The sequence below is a fragment of the Camarhynchus parvulus genome, chromosome 21, assembly GCF_901933205.1.
Source record: "Camarhynchus parvulus chromosome 21, STF_HiC, whole genome shotgun sequence".
In the NCBI taxonomy this organism is placed as follows: Eukaryota; Metazoa; Chordata; class Aves; order Passeriformes; family Thraupidae; genus Camarhynchus; species Camarhynchus parvulus.
The window spans coordinates 3124921-3150266 of NC_044591.1; the positions used below are offsets into that span (position 1 = coordinate 3124921).

Sequence of the window (25346 nt, forward strand, 5' to 3'; positions counted from 1 at the left end):
TGGATTTCAGTGGAAGCATTTTGTTTAGTGAGAAGCTGCATAGGGATAGTGCAGTGTCTGAGGGGCAGAGAAATCTAATTTCCAGATATACTCAGTGCCAAGCAGACCCCTGTTCCAAACAAGGCTCATGCCTTACAGAGTGCATGGAGCATGCTAATGGAATTACTGTGTTTCAGAGTCCAGAGGAAAGCAAGCTGCTGAATTGTGCATGGCCAATAATGGGTGCTGCCAAACACTGTTCAGAAGTTAGAATGAAGTCTGGCAGGGCAGGAGGTGGCAAATGTCATTAGAGCTGTGTGGAGGGTGTTAGCCTGGTCCTTCTCTGGTCCCACTGGGATATTTCTTCATTTACATGATGGCTGTTCACAAGATTGTTCCCTGCTCTCTCTGATCCAGCTCTCACAGCACCAGTGGCAGCTTTTTTCCATCCTTGGGGATGATGTTTTTGCCTGTAGAGCTGATCAGTGTCAAGTTTCTCCCATTCAGCTTTTCCCAGTGCTTACTCCTGAGTGCAGCACTATTCTGACCTGGCTGCAGGATTTCCCTGAGGGTGCTTTACAGCTCAGTGTGTGTATGGGAGTAGCAGTAAAAATCCAGTCAGAGATGCTTTTTTCCTCAATTGCTTACCCTCCATTAGGCTCTCCCAGACTGCAGGGTCTATTAACTCACTGTCTGCAAGCTAACACAGACTTGTTCCACCAGGAACTGGCTTGCTGCTAATACTGGACCCACCTGGCTTTAGGTCAGGAAGCATTGCCTCTTCTTGCCATTTTTAGCACATTCCACTGAACTAATCAGTGTTTTGTGCCTTGAGGGACTGACAGGGAGGGACAATTTACAGTGTCTGTGCAAGTTGTGCTTGACTGGGTAAAATTCAGCTCCAGCTATTGTTAGAGTACATGAATTGTTTTTACTTTCAGCAGCACAGGGGAAGTGAGGCTGTTGCCCATTGCTGGTGTGGAGGGATCCACCTGCATATTCCCATTGTGCTGCAGGGGGTGTGTTTGGAAAGCCTTTTAAGAAGACAAAGCCCCGTTGCCCCCCCAAAGGCTCCCCAAAGGGTGACTTCACACCCCCATGATCTGTGAAATTGAGTAAATGCAAAGTCTTTCACTGCAGAGATGTCCCATGGGTGCTGCTGGGAATCTCAGCCTGAGAATTTATTCTTCTGTCAGGGAAACCTGTGTGGACACTATTCCACAAAGTATTTTATCTGTAGCTGGTGCTGCTGGAAGGAGAGGATTTGTATCACACTGTGGTTTCCTGTTGGAGTGTTCCAAAATTAGTCCCTCAGATTGGACTCGTGCCCTTCTTCCCTAGGAAAGAATCACAAGGCCCAGTGTGGAGAGGAGCACACAGATCCCTCTTGGAGGCCATGTCAGCACTGCAGGGAGTGACTGGGAGGGTGGCTTGTCACAAATGTGATGTGTGACATGAGCCCTATCAAAGTGTTGCAGCACCTTTAGCTGTGACTGGCCTTGTGCAAGGAGGGGTGTGTGCTTGAATTTACCCTTTCCCTGGAGCTGTGGCCTCTGAGAGCTGTTGTCAGCAGCTCTGGAACACCTGCAATCCAATTCCTTATCCTCATCAGGTACTGTTTCTGTCACCTTTGCATAAGCAAAGTCAGAATTGGATTGTTCCAGCTGAGTCTGTCCTGGTGCTGCCTTCTTAAGCCCTGAACAAGCTTCTCAGGGTACTCAGGTCCATGGGAATGCACTGAGATTCTGGGAATGAGACTCATGAGGTGCTCAAAATAACACAGTTCCTAGCAGTGCATGCAGTCAACCACAGGACAGTTGTGTTGAGCTGGGCTTGATGCCATTGCTGGGGCTCACATGGGGATCCAAGCTCTTTGCTCCTTGGGATGCTGACTGAATGTGGTTTTGGCAATATTTCCTTCTTTGGTAGGGTGCTAGAATATGTTTTAGATCAAATTCAGCTCCTAGGTGTTAAATCTAGCAAGGTTAAATAAACCTTAGTCAGACTTCCAGTGTTCCCATTAGCCATGTTAGGGCAACTTTGCAAGGGGCCACTCCCAGAAAGTGATAAATTCTTTTTGCATCCAAGCTGCTGTGTAGTTCAGTGATCCCACCTACCCTCTCATGAGGAACATCATGATAATATTCAAACCTTTGAGGATCCTTCAAGAAATTCTGGGAATCAGCATCTCAGCCAGGTGCAGAGTGAGACAAGACACAGTTAATGATGTATCTTTCTGTTGATGCTCGTAACCTTTATTGGGTCACTGCTAGAAAGCATATACAATGTTTTCCCTTTCCTCCCTCTGGTTATCTTGAAACTTGTGGAGTGTTATGATTTTATTTATTTCTTCTCATGTAACTTTTGCTTACTTGAGGCATTTGTGGCAGTTCCCATGACTGAATAATTTAAACCAGCAAAAGGACTCTCTTATCACTGAAACCCTGTCTATAGGAGGACTCATGATGATCTTTCAGTGTTAAGCAATTTTTTTTTCCTGCTAGCCTGTTAGCATTTCTTACTGCAGAGGAAAAGCCTCTAGTCAAAAACTCATTTTCATTTTTACTAAGTTTTCTCTGTCTCGTGTAAGTAAGGTCCAGGCTTGTGGGTACCAGAATATCAATAAAACTTTAGATTTTGACTTTAGGCAAATACAAGAAAATTTAATGCAACAGACAGGAGAGAGGTCCAGCACAGATGTCTAATGTGTTAGTTTTATTTAAAGATGGTCTCTCAGTGCTAACGTAAGAAATGTTCTTTAAAAAACATCAAATAAATAAATAAATAAATAAATAAAAATAGGAATAACTTTCTGTTGAGGAGCTTGGAAAGCATCTGGCCTTCATCTTGGGAGGAAGGGGTACTGTAAAGCATTCTTCAGAGCAGGTTCTAGGGAGGTTGATCCTAATTTCTCCGGTAACCTGCAAACCAAACATGAAATAAATGTTACTGGAATCTGTCACCATTGTCAGCAATGCTTTTGAAAAACCAATACTAGCTTAAATACTAGGCTCGAATGAATTCCATTCTGAAACTGTGTCTTAAAGATTTAAATGAGAAGCTGCTCCCTCCCATGGCATGGACACGGTCTGTGCTGTTCAGTGACATGGCTTAGCCAGGACTCACCATTGCAGCCCATCCCGCTGAGGGACCCAATCCTGTCAATCCTCCTCCCAAAACAACCAGAATCTCTCATCATCCTGGGCATCTGCAGCCCCCTCAGTCTCTTGAGGAAGGGGTCCCTGTAGGACAGAGGGGTGTTGGATGCCAGCCTGGGTTCAGCCCTCTGGTTGTCACTGTCATCGGCGAGTTCCGGCAGGATCTCCTCCTGGGTTTTGGGTTCTTGCAGGTCGGGATTGGACTCCAGGGCTTCCATCATTGCAAACTTATCCTCCAGTCTTTCCAGCAGAGCCTGTAAGAAAAGGATTACATTAATGGCATTCCTTGCTTTGTGGTCATTTGCTAACTTTTCCAGTCATTCTGTTCTGTATTCATTGATGGTCCCATAGGCCACCCTGGGGACACTGACAGGTTGGATCCCAGCCTTACTGGTGTCGTTGGGTTCTGTCCTCTGCGTTATTTCCCTGTTCACACTAATTCCATCTATGGGAAGGCATAGCTCCTCCTTGTGAACTGAATGAAGCTGCTTGCCATCATGTGTATCTTACTGGCAAGTTTAGAAGACGTGTTGGCAGAGAAGAAAATGCAAGATGTGGGTTGGACAGAGTCCACTCAGCCCACCGGTGGTACACAGTCTGAGAGAACCTCTAACCATGTAGCCCACTCCCATGTTCTCACATTGCTGCTTTGTCACCCCTGGCTGCTTCAGTGGTCATCACTTGGAGAAGCTCTAGGTGTTTTCACTAATCTCTGCCCCAGGGATTACAGGGTTGCTACTCCTGAAAGTAACTGAAAATACCTGTATGGTAAATTCATGCCTGCTGTGTGTTTGCTTCCTGGGTACCATTGTTTGTAATTTGTAAAGCTTTGTGTAACTGGGGTCAGATAACCTCCTCAAGGGCAGCTCAGCCGATTAGAGGAATCTAACTGCCCAACTCTAGAATATGAATATAGAGGAATGAGCCTTATGGCTTGCCTGACAGTGAGTGCATTTGGAAGCCACTCTTCCTGGCTGCTGGGAAGAGCCCAGAGGCAGCTTTAGCTTCAATTTCATTATCAGCTCAGGGAGTTTGTTTTTAAGGCCTGAGAACAGCTTTGGGAAGCTGGTTACTGGTACCAACCAGCCCAAGGAAAGGTTTGAGCTTTCAGATCCCATCAGAGCCTCAAGCTTGTACTATGCTGTAACAATGGATTTTCTCTATCATTTGTTAAAATGCTTAGCAGTAATTTTATAGCTCTGGAGGCTTTTCTGGATGAGCCACACTACATGATTGTGTTAATTCCTCTAGTAATATTTCTAAAAGTTTGTCTTTGGGTGCTCCACTTTACCTCCTCATCTCTCATCCATACACAACCAGATCTCTCACAGAGCTAGAGCCATATGGCTGCCCTGTGGAGCAGGGTAAACGTACAGACAGGACCCCACCTCAGAGTTTTCTATTTATTCTTACAGAGCTACTCTGATGGTTTTTTCCTTCTCTGGAACTTTGTTCCCAGGAAGATGTGTCTTTAAAAGAAAAAGAACCAAAACACCAAAGCAGACATCCTACAACATCACAATTTTGGTTCCCACTACTGCCCAGGAGCTGGGGTGAACCCAACACAGGAGGATATTGCCCTACAGAGCTTCTCTGAACCCCTTTGAAAAGCTGAGGCTTTGTCCCCCAGCATGTGATGGCTGATGTGGTTATTGCAATCATGCAAAAGGAAGGCAAAGCACCCCCTCACACCCTGCTAAGCACCCCAAAAGTTTACCCTTGCAAAGTGAGAGTCCTCACCTCCATGCTGGCCAGTTCTTTGGCAGGGCTGAGGCTGTAGATAGGGTTGGCTCTGCTGGGCTGGAGCTGGATGAGCAGCAGCAAAAGGAAGCCATAGAAAAATGAGCCTTTAGTGTCCATGGCGCTGACCTCGCTGGGAGTAGGGAAGTTCAAGCTGTTTCTTCTCAGATGGCTCTTCAAGTCTCTTTCTTCCTTGTGGTGTTGTGTCTCTTCTGAAGCTCGTCTTTTATACTCTTTGGGTGATCCCTGCTTCCTAGGTTATCAGTGGGTTTATCTTGGGCACATTCCAGTCCCACTGCAGGCATGCAGCTCTGTCAAGGGAAGATTCCCTTTATTAGCTGTCATTAGGCAGCAGCTGCTGTTGCTGAGGAATGTATGTCACAAGTCAGTGATTTCATGTCACTCCCCCTCCTCTTGATACCAGGAGCTGTGATTACATAGTCCAGTTGGAAATTCTTAGCAATTCTCTTTCAAGAGACCCCTATGGTCAGATTTACAGAGATGGGAAACAATCCCAAAACTGCGCTAAACTTTGCTCAGTTAGAAGATTTCTGTAAGGAAAATGCCTTTTACAGGGGAAACAACAGGCTTTCAGATCAGTGTTTGGTGAAGAATCAAGAACGAAGATAAATTGTCTTTCAGGACACCTAAAGCATTGTGCACACTTTCCTTCTTATGTGGAATATGCGCGGCCACCGCCCACCAGAAAGTGTGCTGAAAATCCCAGATTTGGGCCACTTTTCCCATTGCTACTGAGGTGATATCACCACTGAAATTTTGTATTTGTGTGTTACCAACAAGAGCAGCACCTCGACCTGCACCTCAGTGCAGAGCTGACAGTGGGGAGAGCGAGCACCTCCAGCCCTCCGCAACAACCGGCTCCGGCACCACTGACAAACACTAGAGTTTATTAACCGCCAAATGCTTAAATAATGGGATTTCTTTAAGCACTGATGGTAAGGCTTGACCCTGCATCAATAAAACTTAAAGAACAGGCAGCCAGTTTCAGCAATAATCTTATTTTACAGTCATACAAGAAACTTGTTCAATAAGAACTTATATGGATAGCTGGTATTATTCAGAATCGGTCGCAAAGAGAGAACGGATGAATTTGTATATATGTGAGTTTTGTGAGGAGTTAAAACAAAATCTTAAATATAATATATTAAAAACTGGAAGTATTTATTTGTTTAAGTGCTGAATGTCTTAAAATTAGCTAGAAACTGCCTATGCTTAGATGAGAAATTACAAAAGTACATAAATGCTTCAAATTTCTGTTGCATTTTTGTCTTTGTACATATAGTATAACTAAAAATTAATCTTTTTACAGAAATGCAAGAGAGTTCTAAATCATGAAGCAATGGCTTTTTTTTTTTTATTTTCCTTATGTTTCTTGTTATTTTAAATTGAAACAACAACAAATGTGGGAGTAAGTTGAATGTCAGTCTAGTAATAATTTCTTGACTTTTCATATGAACATAGATCTTGAAAAAAAATCCTGAGTACGCTTTCAAAATAATAATAGAATGATAAAGTATTGCCCATGTCTTAAATGTCTTAACATGGTGTTTATGTACAAACATGTGCACATACTGCTCACATGATCAGCTACCAAAATTATACTAGAAAGGACATTCTCAAGGTTGTGAAGTCATGCTCAAATGCTACTTCTTCCTAATATAGCCCGAAGTCAGCCCAACTCTGTGTTCTGATGAAGCCCTTTATTAAAAGAGTTCTCTCTGTTTTTCTTGAATGCTTTATTTTTTTCAGAACATAAAGGAAATAATATTTTTTGTATTATTGTGTACTCCATCACTTTCTTATTTTGTGCTTTTAAAAAAGAATTAATATCCTGATAGCTTATTTTTTATAATTAACATTCTATACTGAGTGTCTGTATAATTTGTTAATTAGTTACAAGTATTCTCTTCCTGCTGCTCTTTGTTTGTTTGCATCAAGGTGTTACTTTGTTTTGTAAACTGCAAAAGTGGGAGAAGATAAACCAGAATTATTCGTTCATTTTGAGTGTACAATTTAAGATAATTAGAATCGGTTATTGTTGTATTTCTTGTTTGTTTCCTTTCACACACCCCCACACACACACTAAGTATTCTCTAGTGCTCTCTGTACAAAAACATTTTGTAGCTTGAGATTTTGTTTATGTCTGTGGGGGTTTTTTTTTTTTGTTGGTTTGTTTTGGTTTGGGTGGGGGTTTTTTTGTTGGTTTTTTTTTTGGTTTTTGTTTGTTTGTTTTTTTGTACAGCAGCCCCTGGGGCACAAACCCAGCAGCAAGAAATTAAGGAACACAACATTAATCTCGGATATGAAATATTTTGCTTTGAGTGACCTGTCCCTGTGAAACAATCTTAATTGTCCAGGATTTTAGTCATTAAGTCAGACCCCAAGATAGTCCTTTTTTACTGGTTCTTTCTTTCTCATCTTCTGTTCCATGGCAGATAAATAAGGTGCAGCAGCATGATTTCATCCTTGACAATACTTTTCTAAGACAGGAAGCTTTTGTGCCCTATTCCATGTACAATGTAGAGATGGGATGAAATGGCTGCCTGTCACAGTAGCAGTTGTATTTTCACAGCCAAATTCTGCCCTCAATTATCCATCTTGCAGTTCTGCCAAAGCAAACGGAGTGTGAAATGTCAGAACTCAGCTCATCATTGTTAAGCTATAAAAGTCACTTGTTTATCTCAGTCTTATCACCCTGGTAAATTAATATGGACTTTAGGCTTTATAGCCCAGCAGTAAAGTCAAGATCTAGGCATTGCCCATGCTCAGCTGGGCACTTCCCCAGTAAAATGTCTGCCTTAACAGGGCATCAGGTTCTTCTGGAAAGCTTTCTGTGACTGGTTTTGGGGAACCTGGCACATTTCCCCTACTCCCCAGGGTGTGGGATGAGAGGTGTGGTGCCAGGAGGCTCTGTCAGAGCAGCTCTGGTTGTTCAGATCAGAGGGATGCTGCTGGCAGCCTGTGTGTGGATCCTGTGATGAGGAGGATGGACACAGCTCAGCTGAGGTGACATTGCCCCTTCCCCAGCAAGGTGATTCTGTGTCCTTGTTTTTCAGCCCTGTGAGGCTGAGGACTGTAACCCTGGGGGTTGGCACCGTGTGGGTTCCATCTGCTGATGGACAGACCTGCCCTCAGTGCTGCCTGACCTGCTGCACATCCTGGCACTGTGTCCATTCTCCTACTGCCACTCTGGGCTGGGCAGTGTGAGCTGTTTGTACAGAGCCTCCTGTTCTGGGGAAGAGGCTGGATTTGGATTCCTTTCATCTCCCAGTGACAAAACCTTTGACAAAACTATGCCACACTGTGACGGTGTTCACAGGGGTCTGAGGATGAGGGAAGAGATGAGGATCTGACTCCATGTTTCAGAAGGCTTGGTCTATTATTTTATTATATATATTATATTAAAACTATTCTAAAAGAATAGAAGAAAGGATTTCATCAGAAGGCTAGCTAAGAATAGAAAAAGAAAAAATTATAGCAAAGGTTTGTGGCTTGGACAGAGTCCGAGCCAGCTGACTGTGATTGGCCATTAATTAGACACAACTAACATGGGCTAATCAAAGATCTACCTGTTGTATTCCACAGCAGCAGATAATCATTGTTTACATTTTGTTCCTGAGGCCTCTCAGCTTCTCAGGAGGAAAAATCTTAAGGAAAAGATTTTTCATAAAGATGTCTGTGACACCGCACCCCACCCAGGCTCTCTTTCCCTGCATGATAGATTGAGAAGGAAATTAATCAATGAGGCCATCAGACCAGAATCAAAACAGAAATGTAAAAATGTCTGGAGTGGCCATCCTACAATTAAGTGGTGCCTCACTTTTTACAAGGGGGGAAATTAATTTTCATCCTAAACACGGATTGTTTCTCCCGCTGATCGTGGTGCATTATCCGTGTGCTGGACCCTCCAGGCTCAGGGCCGGCTCCGGGAGCCCCGGGCAGGCCGGGGCAGCCCGGCGGGGCCATTGGCGTCTGTCCCAGGTGCTGAAGCCCTCGCAGCCCTTGGCCTGCAGCTGCCGCCGCTCCCCGGTGTATTTTTAAAGCGATGTTGAAAGCGATTTTTAAAGCCCTTTGTCCTAAGAAGTTCCCCCTATGCCGCTCTGCCGTGCCAAGGCTGGCACTGATTCCAGCGGCTCAGCCCATGGCACAGGGGTGGCTGTGGGACACTGCCTGGAATTAACCCCCAGCCCCGTGCCCACATCCGAGCAGCATTCTGGTGGCAGCAGTGAAGCCGTGAGGAAAGGCAAACTGGCTCAGTGCCACGCTCCCAGAGCTGGCAGCAGCACCTGGCAGTGCCACCTCCGTACAGCGTGCAGGGTCTGACACAGTCCTGGGAGGATGCAGCCACCATCCCTCCTGCCACCCTCCAGCCAAAGGCTGTCCAGAACGGGGGTGTACTGAAGACAGCAGTGGAAAGGGACAAAGCAGTGAGGCTGAACAGGAGCTGTGTGATGATCAAGGGGAATAAATACAACCGGCCTTCTGTTAATAAACTAGCCAGAAGTGAGTCTTGGATGAGACCAAATCTCAATTGCTGCCTAACATCGCTTCAAATCAGGTACACCAAAAGCACACATATTTGAGAAAGATATCTGTATGTTTCTTTCCATGTAGGAGTACTTTTATTGGAGGCTTTTCTCCTCAGCAACTTGTGTTACCCTGGTCTGTAAATTCGTGCACTGCTTCTCAGCAAAGATGGAAATGGCACAGCTAGAGAGGAGCTTCCCTCATCTGACTGGCATCCTCACTTCAAAGCTTACCTTTGATTATTTAAATGCTAATAGAACTCAGCAAATTACCTCAAGTACAAACACACCTGGCTTCAGTCTTGGGATCTAATTATAGAGCCTTTTATGTGAGATAAATGGTTCTTGCTTTGAGAAAAGTGCCTTTTTAAAATGTTCCCACAAAGTGCCAGGTGATGGGATGGCACATTACCAGCCTGACCTCTGTAATTGCAACTCTTATCTGTTTCTTATTCATCTTCTGTAGGATTCTGTCCACAAGTGTTCACAGCTCAGACTTCAACCTACTCTGACCTCTGTTATTTTTCTGCAAATAAACTTCAGTAGTGCTTGCCCTCCACTGGCTTTTCAGTGAAATTTTAACATTAAGAAGGCTTTATGTCTGTGGCAGCATCCCTGCTCTAGAGTTACTGGGAGCTGGGAACAAGCTTTTTGCTCAGGATTATCAGAAAGGAGGCTGCAAACTTCCCATTAACTCCAGATGTCATAAGATACTGATTTACATTGTTTTGTGGATTAACCTTTCCCCCTGCACCCGGGCCAGCCCTGGGCTAGCACACCTGAACAGGGACTCCAAGAAAGCTGGATTCTTTCTGTTGAGCTCCCCCAAGTAAGCAGGTCTGCTTCTTCTTAGCCTAAATAGTTGATTTTAAACCGTGTATAGACTATAGCTATTGGTATGGAATTATGCTGGAAGATGAAAGAATAACACAGTTTTCATTCTGGACTTTAATTCTTTTTTTGATTGGTAGAAATCTTAATTTTCTTGTGATTTTTTTTCCTTAGGAATGGCAATTCAGAGTGTAATAAATTCATTATGAACTAATCCATCGTTGTACTCAGGGCTGTGTGTGCATATGGCAACAAATACCTGTTCAGTGCATTTTCACAGTTGCTGTTGCTTTGTTAATAAAGTTAACTGAAACAGATTAACTAGCAAACAACATAAGACCTAACCAAAAATGTTAAACAAAGAAGCCTTCAGGATATGTTTTTCAATTTTCTTCTCAGAGGTTTGAAATACCTGGATATGCCTATGGAAGAGTGGAGTGCCTTTGAATTTCCTTCAGAGAAGGGTAGGATTGTTTTGGGGTTGTTTTTTTGTTTGGTTTTGTTTGTTTGTTTGAGGGTTTTTTGTTCCTTTTTTCATTTTTTTAAAATAAAACTTTTTTTTTTAATAAATGGAGGGGGTTTGTTTCTTTTTTTTTTTTTTAATAAAACAAATACTAAGAAAAATTTGTTTTCCTCAGTCAGTGGCAGATGGAAATGCAGAGTCACTGCTTTCTAGTCTGCTAAGAGAGCTGCCCTTTGTTCAAATTGTGGGTCAGAGACTTGGGGCTTTGTGTCCTGGTTTCTCTTTACCAGAGAGCAGCCTATGAAATGGTCCTGAATTCCAGTGTCTACCTGCAAACTAGGGGAACAAATTATGAACAAAATATGATCTGTTTCAGGAACAAGATATGAACAAATCACACAGCAAACCTCAAGGCAAATTCATCACATTATGGAAAACAGTTTATTACCTGTGACATAATGAGACTTGTTCATTTATACATTCAGTAAACAAAGAGTACAAACATAGTTTTCTGTAATTAATTTTCAGATAGATGTTGACAAATAAATACTCTGATACAAACAGGCAGTACAGCAAAGGTGCATTCTGTTGGACAAGTACATCAGGGGAGAGGTGGGTGTGTTTGCTCAGTACAGAGCAGAATTGTAGCAGGCAAGGGGTGTTTGAAACCCCAAAGTCAGTCCTGTCAATAAAGAAGATGAATAAGCAATAGAAAGAGAATTGTAGAAGGTTTTACACATGGAATTTAAGTGTTTTCTTACTGTTCTAGTGGCAGATTTAGCTCCACTGTTCCGCTAAGAGTTTGTTTGGATTGAAACAAGTATCCCTGGGGAGCTGGTGGAAAACCTCTCTGATCCTCTAAGACAAGATGAAATGCTTACAGCTGATTCAGAGGAAGGAGGGAAAGAAGTAAAACAGAAGAGTGGCATTCACAGGTTTTAATTCTACATCTGATGACAGTGAATTCTGAGGAAGGTAAAATAATAACCTGTGTTTGTGATAGGAGGGGGGAACTTACTTTAAGGCACCATTTCCTTAAAGCTGAATTAACTCTGCTCTTTTGCATATTTCTGCAAGTTATACATGAATACACACACCAGCAGCCTCTGGCTTTCTCTTACCACAGCAGAGTCAGCATCCTAATCCACTCAGTGATCCAATTCTGTCTAGTCTGACCCCAAAACAGCCCCTGTTTGGTTTGGAGAGGCCCTTTTTCCTTCTGCCTTGGTATCTGCGGGGTGAGCTCAGGAGGTGGCTGAGGAATCTCTGGAAGGCAGCAGCATCACCCATGGAAATGTTCTTGGGCTGCTCCCTGCTGCTTTGCATCCACTGGAGCTCAGGGTCTGGCTGATCAAAGACATCTCCTGCCATCAGGTCATCCTGCTCATGGTCCCACTCTTCTGACACCAGGGGATGCTCCAGGTCCTCATCCAACAATTTGGACACACTCTGGAAAAAGGGAAGGGTGGAAGGTGGGAAGGGAAGAGAAGGAGGGGTTTGGGAAACTCTCATTATTTCCATGTGAGCTATACTCAGTGCTAAGTTTGAGGATGTATTTCTGAGCTGCCAGACTGACAGTTTAGTGTTTCCTAGAACTGGGCATATGGATAAATTATGAAAAATTTGAAAAAGGCCTGATAAAGTGTGAATAAGGAAAAAGAAAAAAAAATAGTTGATATCTAAGAGAATTAATGCAATAGCAGGAGACATGCTGGAATTGGTTCTGAAGGATTATCTTCTACATTTCTTTGCACAGTGAGAGGTTACTTCACATATGGCAATGCCAGCTCCCTAGTGCAGTAACTGAAATGTTTTTCTTAATGACTTGGAACTCCTGCACAAACAAATACACATAGGTACACAAACACACTTTCTCTTTCTCTTGTATTCTACACCTGGCAGTCACAAGCAGGGGCTGCATTGCTGCACAGCTGAGCTGAGGAGGAGATCCTGCATTCATAACCCCTTAATTCCTTTTTCAGCTAAAACCAAGAGCTTCAGGGGGCACATGCAGGTGACTGCTCCACAGCTTTAGATCACAGTCCTTCCAGAATAATTTCTTTACTCCAAAACCTTATTGCTACACTCAGTCACAGGATGACCCTAAATGTACAATCCCCTAACTGAATCCACAGGGAAAAAAAACCAACAAACCAAACATTTTCCTTTCAATCACCTCATGTGATTAGAAATTTAAATCCAGTGATCAATGACTTTAATTTCCTCTGTTTAATCACTTTGTATCTGCCCATCTCAGCATTCCTGCTGTCATGTTATCTCTTTAGGATGAGGCTGGAAGAAACAGCTCATCTGATGTGTCCAATTCCTAAAGAAGCATCAGCTTCTTTCAGCTCTATTCAGTCAGTCACTTACCTGTAAGCTGGAAATGGATCTGGCCCCTGCCTGGTTTTGACTGACAATGAGCAGCAGAAGGAATCCAGGGCAAAAAAGGAGTTTCAGATTCATGTTTGGTGTCTGATTCCTCTTCCCTTAAGTCTCTCCAGTTCAGTGTTGCTCTGTGTCTCCAGCTATCAGCATTTATATCTTCCTCCAACCCCTCCCAAATCTACCTTTTGAGTTCCTGCTAGTGCAAGGATTGGTTTGAGGTTTTGATCTGTTTTCTTCCACCCAGGAGGAGGAGGAGGAGGAAGACGAGGAGGAGGGAAGAAAGAATTCTCTTTTCTGGTGGTGAATTAAAGGAGCAATTTCCACTCAGGCAATGCAGCATCATTCTGCTGTGTTGGTGCCACTGATGCACATGAGTGAGCACAGCTCAGGCTTCCTTGGGCTGGCTGCTAACCCTTTCTTTTTCATGCAAAGACAAAGAACAGTGAGAGAGCTGTGAAGTGAGAGAGGAAGTGAGTGGTGTCCCCAACACATCCACCTGGCTCCTTTGTCACTGTGAGCTCCATACCAGAGGGATGGGCTTAGAAAACATGCTAAGAACTGAGTGTTATTACATAATAATGCTATCATAACAGAATAATATAACTTATTAATATGATGTTATTGACTTAAGGGATGAAAGAGTATGATTTGGAGAGGAAGGGGAAAACCAAGTATTACAAATACAAGTTGCAGTGGTTATTGGCCTGAATGACAGTGAATGTGGCCAAAACCAAGCTGACATGCACAGACAACTTCTACAAGGCTTGAGTTGAGGAAGAAATTCCTCTTTCCCTGGATCCAGCTTAAAAAAGTTCCTTTATGTGATCTTTCTCAGTCTATTGTACACAATTTCTGTTCTATCTGCAATCAGTCTGAAAGGAAGAACAGGCTTGAAATTTGGCTTCACTGAAAAATTGAAATGCAATAACACTTCTTGCCCTTTCATGGCATTTTTGCACACATCTGATGCACAGAGTTAAAGGCCATCAAGCTGGATCTACATGGAGGAAATGGAAATTAAAGACCATCTGGTATTTTTCATCTGATATTTGAGTTACTGAAAGCTTGCAAACCAGTTTTTGGTATCAACTTGTTGGTCCTGGAAGCTTGGAAAAAATAATTCTTTGATGTGGCAGCAGGTTTAATGTTTGCAATGTTTTTTCATGTGCAGATCAGTTTGAGGTATCATTTTAAGTGTCTCTAGAAATGGGTGTTGTAAGGAGACAGCTTAGAAACATCCCTCTGTGACAGAAAAGGAAGTCTCATGTTATTATATTGTTGAGTTTTTTTGTTCTTGATGTTGGTGAAAACCACATTTGATATTAATCTTATTAGTAAATGAAATCATCGTCCCAGAGGTTTGAGGTGTGTGCTTCTCAATGTAACAACACAGTAGGAAAAGGTCAGGGCAGTTTCAGGTTCATCTTTTCTCCAGGATTGTCCTGTTGCTTTGATTGGCTTCTCACAGCTCTGCATGAAGTGGATAATAAATCTTCTGGACCTTGAGATCTCTGAAGTTGTTCTGGGGTTCTGCTGAATTGTCTCTCTGGTTACTGTTGGACATTCATGCACTAGTACAGTCCTCATCTATGACTATGTTGGTAAAAGAATAATTAAGGCTGGACAGGACTTCTAGAAATCTGTGGTGCAATCTTGTGCTAAAGCAGAGCCAACTTGGATGAAATTTCTCAATGCCTTGCCAAGGTGAATTTTAAAACCTTCAAGAAACAACGATTTGCTAAAATCTACTTGGAATTTTTCCCATTGCCATTTGTGTCATTGCCTCTCATCCTAATGCCTTGCAGCTGGGTGCTGTCCATAAGCACAACTGAAGGATGTTCCATCTCCCCAAACAATGGCATTGCATGGGATTGCATTTCAGAGAGTGCTGCACAACCCACACAGCAAGGGCAGCTTCAGGTAACCCACAGCTGGGTTCAGATCAGATTTGGTGCAGTGGCAAGTGGTTGGAAACAGAAAGCCATCCAGCAAACGTCTCTGCTTTACATTGCAGATTTTCTCAGGGCTCAGATGAGCATCAAACTCTGTCTGAACATTCACAGAGATTTATCACTGCAGCTAAGAGGGAGACTTCAGCACAAACATCAGCCTATAAGAAAGGAGGAACCCCTGAGGACAGCAGAAAATGTTTTGGAGTTAGGAAATGGCTTTGTGTCCCTTTTTGAAGTGTTCCTTTGTATGGCAAGTCTTTCATACAGGGTGGAAGGAAGCAGGTGGATGTGTGTTGCTCATCTCCAACAAGCTATTTACCAGCTTCCTGAGATATTTCTCCTGTATCATCAGAAATCTGATTAAAGAGCAAGATTAGGGCAAACTATTCCTCTGGTGTGGGGGTCCCAGCTGTGGGTTTCTCTGGGTCTGGATTGAAGGCACTGAGACAGTAGTTCATGTTCACACTCAGGTGTTTATTATTTCTTATCAGTGAAACAGTCTCACTGCTGTGAGTTGGGCAGCTTTTCATTAGAAGGCACAAAATGGCCAACAATCTCTTGGTACAAGGGCTTTTGAGACTAAACTGTCCAATTAAGAGCTGACACCTGGATTATTTCCCCTTTTAACCCAATAACTGATCCCAAAGAGCTGCAATGCAGACTTCTCTGCCCAATTACAAAATGCCACCGAAACCCATGGAGAAGGAGGAAGAAGAAGCATGAAGAAGCCTAGGATGACACCCTGTGCCCTACATCTTGCTGCCATCCACAACATACTAAAAATCCCAAAATCTCAATTTCTCACCAAGTGATCCACCCACACTACTCTCTAGAATCTATTTCACACTTTTGTGGATTCCAGTCTATCTTGAAGTCTGGGAAACTTTCTCCGTGGATGAGGGTCAGAGTCAGTGCTGCCCTGGGGGTCAGGGCACCCCAGAGCAGACAGAGAAATATTCCCGGTGCTCTGGGTTTCCACACTCTGGTGATTTACCTGCCCATCCCATGAGGAAGCTGAGCACTGAAGCTGATAACACATAAATTAGGCCTGGTAAGGGATCATTAGAGCCCTGCTGCAGTAACTCATCTTCCTCCTTCCAAGCTCACTGACCCCTTTAGCCTCCCTCTCCCTCCCAGCTGCTCAGGCCAACATTCCCTGGCTGGCTGAAAGGGCAGTGATGTTTCTGCAGCACTTTCATCACTGAGGGATCACTGAGTCTGTGATGGATGCTGGCACCAGGGGCTCCTCACTGAGACATTAACATTTAGCTGGAATCTCCAAGCCTGAGTGGGCTGGAGCTGGGCTGTGCAGGCTCAGTGCACAGCATCACCACCATGAATGGGTGTTTATTTAAACATTAAATTTATTAAAAGTTTCAGTGTCACAGGGATGGTTGAGTTCAACACTAAATATGTCGATCTGGACATTCTTGCTTCCCCATGATCTTTAAGTTGGATCTCAGAAATTCGTAGCTTGATCTTGCACCAAACTGCTCAGAATCCAGGTTTTTCATTCTCTGTGTTTTATGAGACATCTTTGGTGTTTGGACTGATTTGTCTGCCTGTTATTGCCTCACTGGAGCAAGGCTGGACTTGCAGTGGGAGCAGCTGCAGGCAGGAAAGTTGTGGCATTGTCTGCCCATTCCTAACTCCTCACAGGAGAGAGAAAGAGAACCCTTTGTGGGCAGCAGGGACACGACACATCCCCAGCTGCTTTGAGCTGCGACATTTCCCCAGGTCCCTGCTCTGAGATCCCATCTGGGCTCTTCGTTTGGTTACTGAGGTGTGTGGTGACCTCTCCTGGTGAGTGGAGAATGTGCCTCAAGTTCCGGAGCAACTTTGCTAAAAACAGAGAAAATAATAGAGCAGACACCGAGAGGTTTCAATAAAATTATTTCTTCATAATCAAAACCGTGGTGCATGCACTACAACAAAGTTCTGAGTGTCTCTTTTTCAGGGTTTAGTTATAGAATTGTGTGTGAGTGGTCATGTCTTGGGAAGGCTCTTGATATGTCTGTGGTGTATTGTTGTTTATTTAAACATAAAATTTATTAAAAATTTCAGTGTCACACAGATGGTTGAGTTCAACACTGGATATGTTGATCTGGACTCTCATAATGGATATTGCAGAATGGAGGTTTATGTAGGAAGAGATGGGTGTAGGGAGGATATTTCTTGAGCATTTTGTCTGGGATAACACTTGCCAGGTATTTCTTTGCAGCTCAGGTCATCCTGGCATAGCTGGGAGCAGTGTCACCAGTGCCCATTGACCAAGGTTTTCTTGCCAAGCAGCCAAATCAAGGGGCAAGAGGTCACACTATCCCATTGTGCTATTTATTGCTGCATGCCATTTGTCAGTGTGGAGCTTGCAGAAGGTGAAGCCATTTCTAGAAATGGCTAAACAGCTACAGGAATGAAATGGCACCTGTCCTAGAAGTTGCAGTGGTTGTTTACTTCCCTTCTCCCTCCCCTAACAGACTGGTGATGAACCTAAAAATAACCTAACTAACTAAAAATGTAATCATTACATAAAGCCTGTCCTCCACAAAACCCTCAGCAGGTTTTCTTCAGCCTGCGAGAGTGGCACTGTACATAACCTAAATTTTGTATTCCCAGAGCAGGATCCCATTTGTCCACTAGTTTTGACATAGCTCAGATTTGTGGACTGTGCTTGACTAGAGAGTGGTGTAGGTCAGTCCCTGTGTTTTGAGAATAGGGAGGTAAATTACCCTGATTTTTGTCCAGGGTTCATGCATGTATTCTTCTTCTTCCTGCTAACATTTATGGTCCTTTTCATCAATGCTGCTCATCAGTTCAAGTACAACTGCACGCTTGCATGTACCTGTTGCCCTGTTCTTCTAAAGTTCTTCTAAGCCTTCTGATGTTTACATTTTTGTAATGGAGTTTCTCATGCACTTTTCATGTAAATAGTGATTGTTTTACATTCCTTTCTGGAGGAGGAGAGAATTAATGGACTAGTGTGGCTGGAGAGGTGGCAATTTCATCCTCCAATCCATGGTCACTTTTGAAAGTCTATAAATATTGGAGTTTGGAAATAAACTGCCCTCTTTTTACCTTGAACATCTCAGCTTGTGTGTGTTGTTCATCGTTCATTTCGTGTCCTATTGCAACATGTACCCACCCTTGCTTATTGTGATTAGAAGTCAAATCCTTCATGTTGAGAACTGCAAGCAGTTGGTTGTGCCAGGATGGCCATCCTGGAATCCTGCAGTGGATGCACATCAGGCTGCATGTGAACAGAGTCCCCTTCTTGCCTTGGGTGGATGAGCTGCAGTGGGAAGGATGCAGCTTCACCCAGAGCTTGGAAAAGCAAAGCTGCTCTCTCTCAGGAACTCGGGGTGGCTGCTCTTATCACCCTCTCTTCTTGATTTGACAACCTTTCTTTGTTTTCCCAGAAAATACTCACTGCGACTGCCAAGCTTCTGGAAATAGCTGAAGCCTTTTGTGGTGCAGGGTGGCATGGCTGTGGGCCAGAGGGACAGGATATTTTAGCTGTTGCTTCTCAGCACAGCGTGATTGGCAAGCAGCCTTTCAAAAACTAACACTCCTAAAGCTGTGATAAGGTGCTCAGGCTACAGGGCTGGAGGCTGTGCTCATGCTTGAGATAAAGTTCACTGTCAGCAGCACATTCACACCTCCCTGTCACACCAGGCAGCCCCTGGCCCTGCCATTCCCACCACTTGCAGAGCCTCAGCCCTGGGGGATCAGGCCCTGTGCTGTGCCCACAGGGGCTGCACAGCTCCCTGTGCCCTTGGGGTGACATTGAGCTGGTTACAGGGAATAATGAGGGGTGGGAGGCATTTGTCACTAAGGATTGTCACCCACAGCTTTGGACTCACCCCCTTTCCCTTGGGATGCACTGTCTGGATAGAAGACACTCTTGTTGGTAATCAAACAACACCATGGGCACTGTAAGAGCCTAAATGAGAGATGTGGGACTCCAGGCTGCTCTCCAAAATGCAGTTTATTGTATCCAAGATGTTACAGCAGTCCAGGGTCATGGGTGATAGAGCCTGTGCCTACAGCTCTCAGCCCCAGCTGCAGGCAGGCCTGGAGACCCTTTGGTTTTGGTTACAATGCATTAGATGCTTTTCTTTGCTGAGCATCTTAATACAGTAGAACCAATCTATACCTTAACTATTATCTAAAGCCTATCATAACTACCATAATTACCATATTCATGTTACTGTTCTCCAATCACTAAAAGTCAGAACATTACAGTTTAAGCTAGAAGTTGTTTTTCAGTTTTCTTGCAGTGGAAAACTCTGAGACCTTTTTTCTATTTGCAGCATTGGCAGGCTTTTTTTGCCTGTGCTATCTTTCTGCTTGGTAAAAACATCTTCTTGTTTGGGGTGGGTTTATCCTTTGCTCTAAGCCATAAAAACCCCTTCTAACTAACACAGCCTTTGCCTCCTTGGTTATCCAGTAAGACTGGCTCAGCAATTCTTTCCTTCTCTATCAAAACTTGCTTTCATTTCTATTCCTTCATCAGACTCTACATTCAAAAATCTTTCTGCCAAGCATACATATATCTGTGAGACTTTCTTGTCAAACTTTCATCCTTCCCAACAAGTGGAGTAGTGTATGCCAGGGGTGAGCTGTGGGATGTACAGTGCAATGGCTGCTTCCCATGTTGGTGCAAACACCAAATTTTGCATTCTTTGAAACAACAGAAATCGTGGGCAGGCAGGTAAATCATCCTGTGGATGATGAAGAAAGCAATGATTTCTCCCAAGTTAATTACAATCTCACTCTGTAAAAGTTAATTTGGAGGCAATTGTTCAGTGTCTATGGGCTGGCAGAGTTTTCTGGAATTACAGAAATTCATTAAATTAATTTACAGGGACAAAAAGCACTTGTGTTAAGCAACTGAATGCCGCTAGAAAACCCTTGTGGCTGTGCCAATGGGCAAAAGGATCATTCCTGTAACCAAAATAGTTTGATCACTGCAAAACCCAGAGTTTAAACCAGTCCTTCAGGATGAGGGCAGGTTCAAAGGCTTCCTCCTACACTATGGTGCCAGCTTCAGCTCACAAAAATTCTCCTTAGTAATGGCAAGGGGTGACATTCCCACACTTAAATGGACTTATATGGATGGGGAAAATGAGCAGAATTTTTCACCAAGGTTCTCTGTTCACCAAGTCATTGGAGAATTGAGGCTGCCACTCAAGTTAATATGACTGTGAACTGGATTGGGAAGCCAAGAAGCTGGTTGCTGTGGATCATCTGCACAGGTACAGCTGCAGTTCTCTCTCCCTCTCTTGAGGTGTTTCAGTCCAAACCTTGAAAGATTTTCAACCTATATGGGACCAAAATCTCCACTGTTAGAAATGTTACAGCCCTATTGATGCAGGGAAGGCTTTGGCTCATTGCACAAATAAAACCATTGGCTTACAGCTGCTGGTGAGCACAGTCAGCTTCATGTGTGCCAGTCAGCATTTAGCATTTTTACAGTTGGTTTGTACTCAGGGGAGCAGTCAGGCTGGAGCAGCAGGTGCACATGGAAGGGTTGTACAGTGTCTGTGTGTGCCTGACAGGCTGTGGGAAATGCTGGACTCACTTTCCCCTGTGTCCTGTTAAAAGGGAGCCCCAGATGCCACCCTTGATCCAGAACTTGAACCCCCAGGTAACATTGCTGCACCCCTCTGCTGAGAGAAAAATGTCCAGGTCTGGGTTTGATCTGAGTCTCTCTGAACTTCTGATCATGTGTGCAATTTATTCTGTGTATCCATTCACTCTGTCCCCCAAGACTGGGCTCTGTCTGCTCTGCTTTTAAAGCTGGGTGGGTATCAGTTTCTCTGGGTCTGGATTGAAGGCACTGAGACAGTAGTTCATGTTCACACTCAGGTGTTTATTATTTCTTATCAGTGAAACAGTCTCACTGCTGTGAGTTCTGCAGCTTTTCATTAGAAGGCACAAAATGGCCAACAGTCTCTTGGTACAAGGGTTTTAAAACTAAACTAAGACTTTTAGTCTTTTAAGACGAAACTTTTCAGACTAAACTATCCAATTAAGAGCTGACACCTGGATTATTTTCCCATTTAACCCAATAACTGATCCCAAAGAGCTGCAATGTGGATTTTTCTGTGCAATTACAAAACATCACCCAAACCCACGAAGAAGAAGGTAAAGAAGAACAACCTGCCTCCACCCTACAACCACCATCTTGCTTCATATTTATTTCTATATTCTAAAATCCCAAACTGTAAGTTTTCCATCCTGTGATATTACACACTTCTAACCAGCTACACACCTGTAATCCCAGTCCTATCAATCAATTTTGGAAGCCTTCTTCACAGCCTCAGATCAAATGCAGCGTTCTCTTGTGGGTCTGTGCTTTAAACACAGAAAGTTTAAAATTCTCAGCACCCAGGGTTCCAAAAGATGGGAAAGCCATGCAAGAATAAGCAGTAATGGGAAGGTGGGGTAAGAATACAGCCACACAATCTCCTTTTTATAGAAAATAGTGCTTCAGTGCTTTCTGAACCAGGAGAGAACCCTCCAAAGGACCTTCATTTGAACACTCAAAACCCATCTTAGAAAAAAAATGCTTTATAAATATTACCTACACTTTAAATGCCTTAACTGTTCAGTTAAAACCAACACATCAGTATGGGTTGCACAGAGAGAGGCCACAGAACCTTAGAGGCAGAAAATGTTTTTAGTATTCCTTTCCCACTGGAGATTCTTCACATAACTTCTGTGATGTTTGACCAAGAGGATTTGTTTTACCCTGTCACCTCCCTGAGGATAACAGCACATTTTTTGCATGGTGTTGAAGTGTGAGGACCATTGTGAGCCATGACATCATATCTCAGGCCAGAGCAGAACAGGAAATGACCAAGAAGGCCAAAAATATTGGCCATGGGAAGAATGAACATTCTTCAGCCTAGATAGGTCAGATGCACCTGACAAGTGTAATGGGACAAGGAGATCTTTCACACTGTAGCACATGATGATATTTTAGTGCTGAGAGATGGTTTGTGAGAGGTGAATCAGGGTGCAAATCCTCTAGATGACATGCTAATAAAGCAGAGCTGCTCTCACAAAGTGAGGAGTAAAGGGAATATTGGCCTGAATAGCTCCAAATCTGACCTTTAGTTAACTTCAGGAGGTTTAAAATTAATTCTGGGTCCCACCTTTCAAACACAGCTAGAACAGTAATTCCCCTCCAGATATATCAAAACTACCAGTGAGAAAATGGTATTATAAATAATTTAATGTTAATATAAAATATAGTAATTAAAATTAAAATAATATAAAATAATATATTATTTATTATAAGCTAAAATAAAATAAGATATTATTTATTAAAAATAAGAGATATTAACATATATATTAATATTAATAATATGTAAAAATAAAATATATTAATGGCTATCTATGGCTTTTTTGGGGGTTAGAAGGGAAGGAAGGTAGTAATAGGAGAAAAACAGCAAGCTATATTTTCTAGAAAATTAATGGTGTTTTGCAAAAATAAATAATTCTAAATATTGGTTCATAAGCTGAATTGTTTCAACTATTTCTAACTGATTAGTCAGTTTAAAATAATTTTTCAAAGGGGAATCGGGGAGGTTCATAAGCTAAACTGTCTGTGAGGTCTTACTGACTGGGTTACAAAGCTGAGGGCTTTTTTTGTTTCAGTCCAAACCTTGAAAGATTTCAACCTATATGGGACTAAAATCTCTGCTGTTGTAAATGTTACAGCTCTATGGTCCAAGGTTCCATGAGCTGATCACTGAAGTCAGAGCCAAAATGAATTTTGGGTTAATGGGCTGCCTCATTTCGACTCATTTTTCCCACAGCACAGGAAAACCTTCATTAAAGTTCAAACAGAGCTGACTTCCAGGTAAGTCTCTTGTTCTCTTGCTGCTGTTTGTAGGTACTCTGTTCTCTGAATTGCTACACACACTCACTCTGTTCATCTTTCACCTTGTATCAAATATTGAGAGCAGGATCACTCAAACTAAGACTCAGCTCTTTAGGCCTTTTATGCTGTAATTGTATGGGGGGCATCCAATTACATTTGTATGCCAAGGATTGAGCGAGGATTTGCTTTGAGAAGTGGAAATGGATATCACTGGTGATCCGGCCTGCAGTCTAAACCACTGTTTGTATTTCTCCCCTACAAAAATGTGTGTATGATGTGCCCCTGTGGCACAAAGCAAGGTCGTTGTCTCTGCATCTCTACAGTCACAGAGACAAGAATGGAAAAGAGCTTTTCCTTTTGCAGGTACTCAGTAATTGCCTCATGACCAGAAACTTCTGCTGGAAGAGAGCGTTTGCATTTCCAACTTTCATTCTTCCCCACTGTAACACTGTGTGGCTTTCCAGAGCTATTTTCCACACATCCCTGATCACTGTACAGTGATAGTTGCCTCCTCAAGCCAGGTCTCATAAGCTTTTTGAGGTCTATTACTCACCCAAGATAGCTCAGCTACCCTTGTAGGCATAAAAGCAGCAGGATGGCTTCTGTTGCAGTGTTGGAAACAAAAAGGTTTCATAAAATCAAAATAACAAACAGAGAAAAACCGAGCCAAGTGCAAGAAGTTCTTGCTCCTGGTAAAACACCTCACAAAAGCCATTAGTTTCTTTGTTCACTTCTTTTTCTAGCAAATTGCCTAGGCAAGACTTTTTAGCTTCTAATTAGCTATCCTAAGTTTGAGGTGAAGTTCCTCAGGCCTATGAAGTGTCTTTTTCACCTAATCAAAGAGAGAGACTTCTGGGCTTCTTTCCTTTTTTAAGGGGACAAAAGATAGTTTTGTCACTCCGGAGTACAGCGTAGGAGCACATTCCTACAGTGTACTTTAAACCTCAGAAAAAGGGCAAGTCTGAGAGCTTGATCTGTCGCTCCTTAGCTTAGCTTCAGAGCAAGCACCTTCACTGAGGAAAGGAAACATCCCAACCCTTCAGGCTGAGCTTTTCTAGGCCCAGTGCCCACCAGTTTGTTCCCTAATGATCCCACCAGCCTGAGGTGTGAAGCACAACTGCTGCTTGTGGCATTCACATTCTCTGAAAAAATCCCTTCGCCCAGGATTTTCCTCTTGTGAAGCTGAGAAGCCTCAGAGAAAAGGAAAACAATTCTTATCTCATTTGCTTCTCCTGTGTTGTGCTCATGTGCAATGTGTTTGGAGATTGTTTACCCACAGGTGCTTGTTCCATTGGGTTCTGCTGTGAGTTGTTTTCACTCTTTGGCCAATTGTGTCGGGATCTGGAAAGAGTCATAAGTTTTCGTTATTATCTTTTGAGCATTGAGTAAGTATCCATTCTGTATTCTTTAGTATAGTAAAGGATTCTTTAATATAACATAGTATAATAAAGTAATAAATTCACCTTCTGAGAACATGGAGCCAGATTCATCATTCCTGCCTTTGGTGAGACACTCCCAGCAATTCAATAGTTGCTGAGCCATGTGTGGAAGGCAGACAGCTCAGAAGGCAGGAATTCCTGGAGCAGTGAGAGGAGGGGGGCATGACAGGAAGAGGAGGCTGATGCTTTGCTGAAGAGCCCCTCAGCAATAGTGCAGGAATAGCAGTTCTGTGTCCTGGCCCCAGATTCCCTTATCTGGGAGTGTGGGTGGTGGGTCCTGTCCACACGTCTGCCTCACACCCTGCTCCTCTCTCGCTGCCCCCAGATACAGAGTGCCTTGAACAAGTTCCAGGGCTCCATCCCTGAGCTTGAACAAGTTCCAGGGCTCCATCCCTGAGCTTCCCAGGACTCTTCCATGCAGCAGCCAGGTGACATCACCGCGGAGGCGCTTCCTGTGTCACATTCCCCTCTGGAGAGCCTCCTGCCAAGTCCTTGTCGTTCCACACAGACTTTTTAGGAACAAATGGTCTAATTTTAACCTGCCTGCCACAAAACACCTTCCTGAAATAAGTTCTTACTCTCTCCTGCCTTGTGCAGGTACTTGAGAGTTTAAAAACAAAATCCCTCCTCCGTAGGGTCCAGTGCTAAGGCCTGTGAGCTGTGGGAAGGAGCAGGAGCCTGTGCCAAAAAGTGCTGTCACTGTCAGACCCATCCTGAGTTTCTCTGGGTCTGGATTGAAGGCACTGAGACAGTAGTTCATGTTCACACTCAGGTGTTTATTATTTCTGATCAGTGAAACAGTCTCACTGCTGTGAGTTGGGCAGCTTTTCATTAGAAGGCACAAAATGGCCAACAATATCTTGGTACAAGGGCTTTTCAGACTAAACTGTCCAATTAAGAGCTGACACCTGGATTATTTCCCCTTTTAACCCAATAACTGATCCCAAAGAGCTGCAAT

At 43.3% G+C, this 25346-nt stretch overlaps 2 protein-coding genes across 2 annotated transcripts; both read right to left on the minus strand.

Moving 5' to 3' along the window:
- Positions 1–2614: 2614 nt before the first annotated feature.
- On the minus strand, positions 2615–5068 carry NPPA (natriuretic peptide A). Its single transcript, XM_030963793.1, has 3 exons — positions 4878–5068; positions 3106–3391; positions 2615–2900 (listed from the first exon to the last, which is right to left on the minus strand). Exons 1-3 carry the CDS (start codon positions 4995–4997, stop codon positions 2884–2886), a joined length of 423 nt encoding a protein of 140 aa, XP_030819653.1. The 5' UTR covers positions 4998–5068; the 3' UTR covers positions 2615–2883.
- A 6781-nt stretch (positions 5069–11849) lies between these two features.
- LOC115912445 (C-type natriuretic peptide 1-like) lies at positions 11850–13184 on the minus strand. The gene is made up of 2 exons (XM_030964015.1): positions 13092–13184; positions 11850–12167 (listed from the first exon to the last, which is right to left on the minus strand). The coding sequence occupies exons 1-2, from the start codon at positions 13182–13184 to the stop codon at positions 11850–11852; spliced, it is 411 nt and encodes a 136-aa protein (XP_030819875.1).
- Between the last annotated feature and the right edge of the window lie 12162 nt (positions 13185–25346).

Excerpts from the sequence above, each read along its gene's own strand:
- NPPA (XM_030963793.1), bottom strand. The coding sequence starts at position 4,997 with ATGGACACTAAAGGCTCATTTTTCTATGGCTTCCTTTTGCTGCTGCTC. Across the intron at positions 3,392-4,877 it reads AAGAACTGGCCAGCATGGAG|GCTCTGCTGGAAAGACTGGA; the intron begins GTGAGGACTCTC and ends CTTTTCTTACAG.
- LOC115912445 (XM_030964015.1), bottom strand. The coding sequence starts at position 13,184 with ATGAATCTGAAACTCCTTTTTTGCCCTGGATTCCTTCTGCTGCTCATT. Across the intron at positions 12,168-13,091 it reads GATCCATTTCCAGCTTACAG|AGTGTGTCCAAATTGTTGGA; the intron begins GTAAGTGACTGA and ends CCCTTTTTCCAG.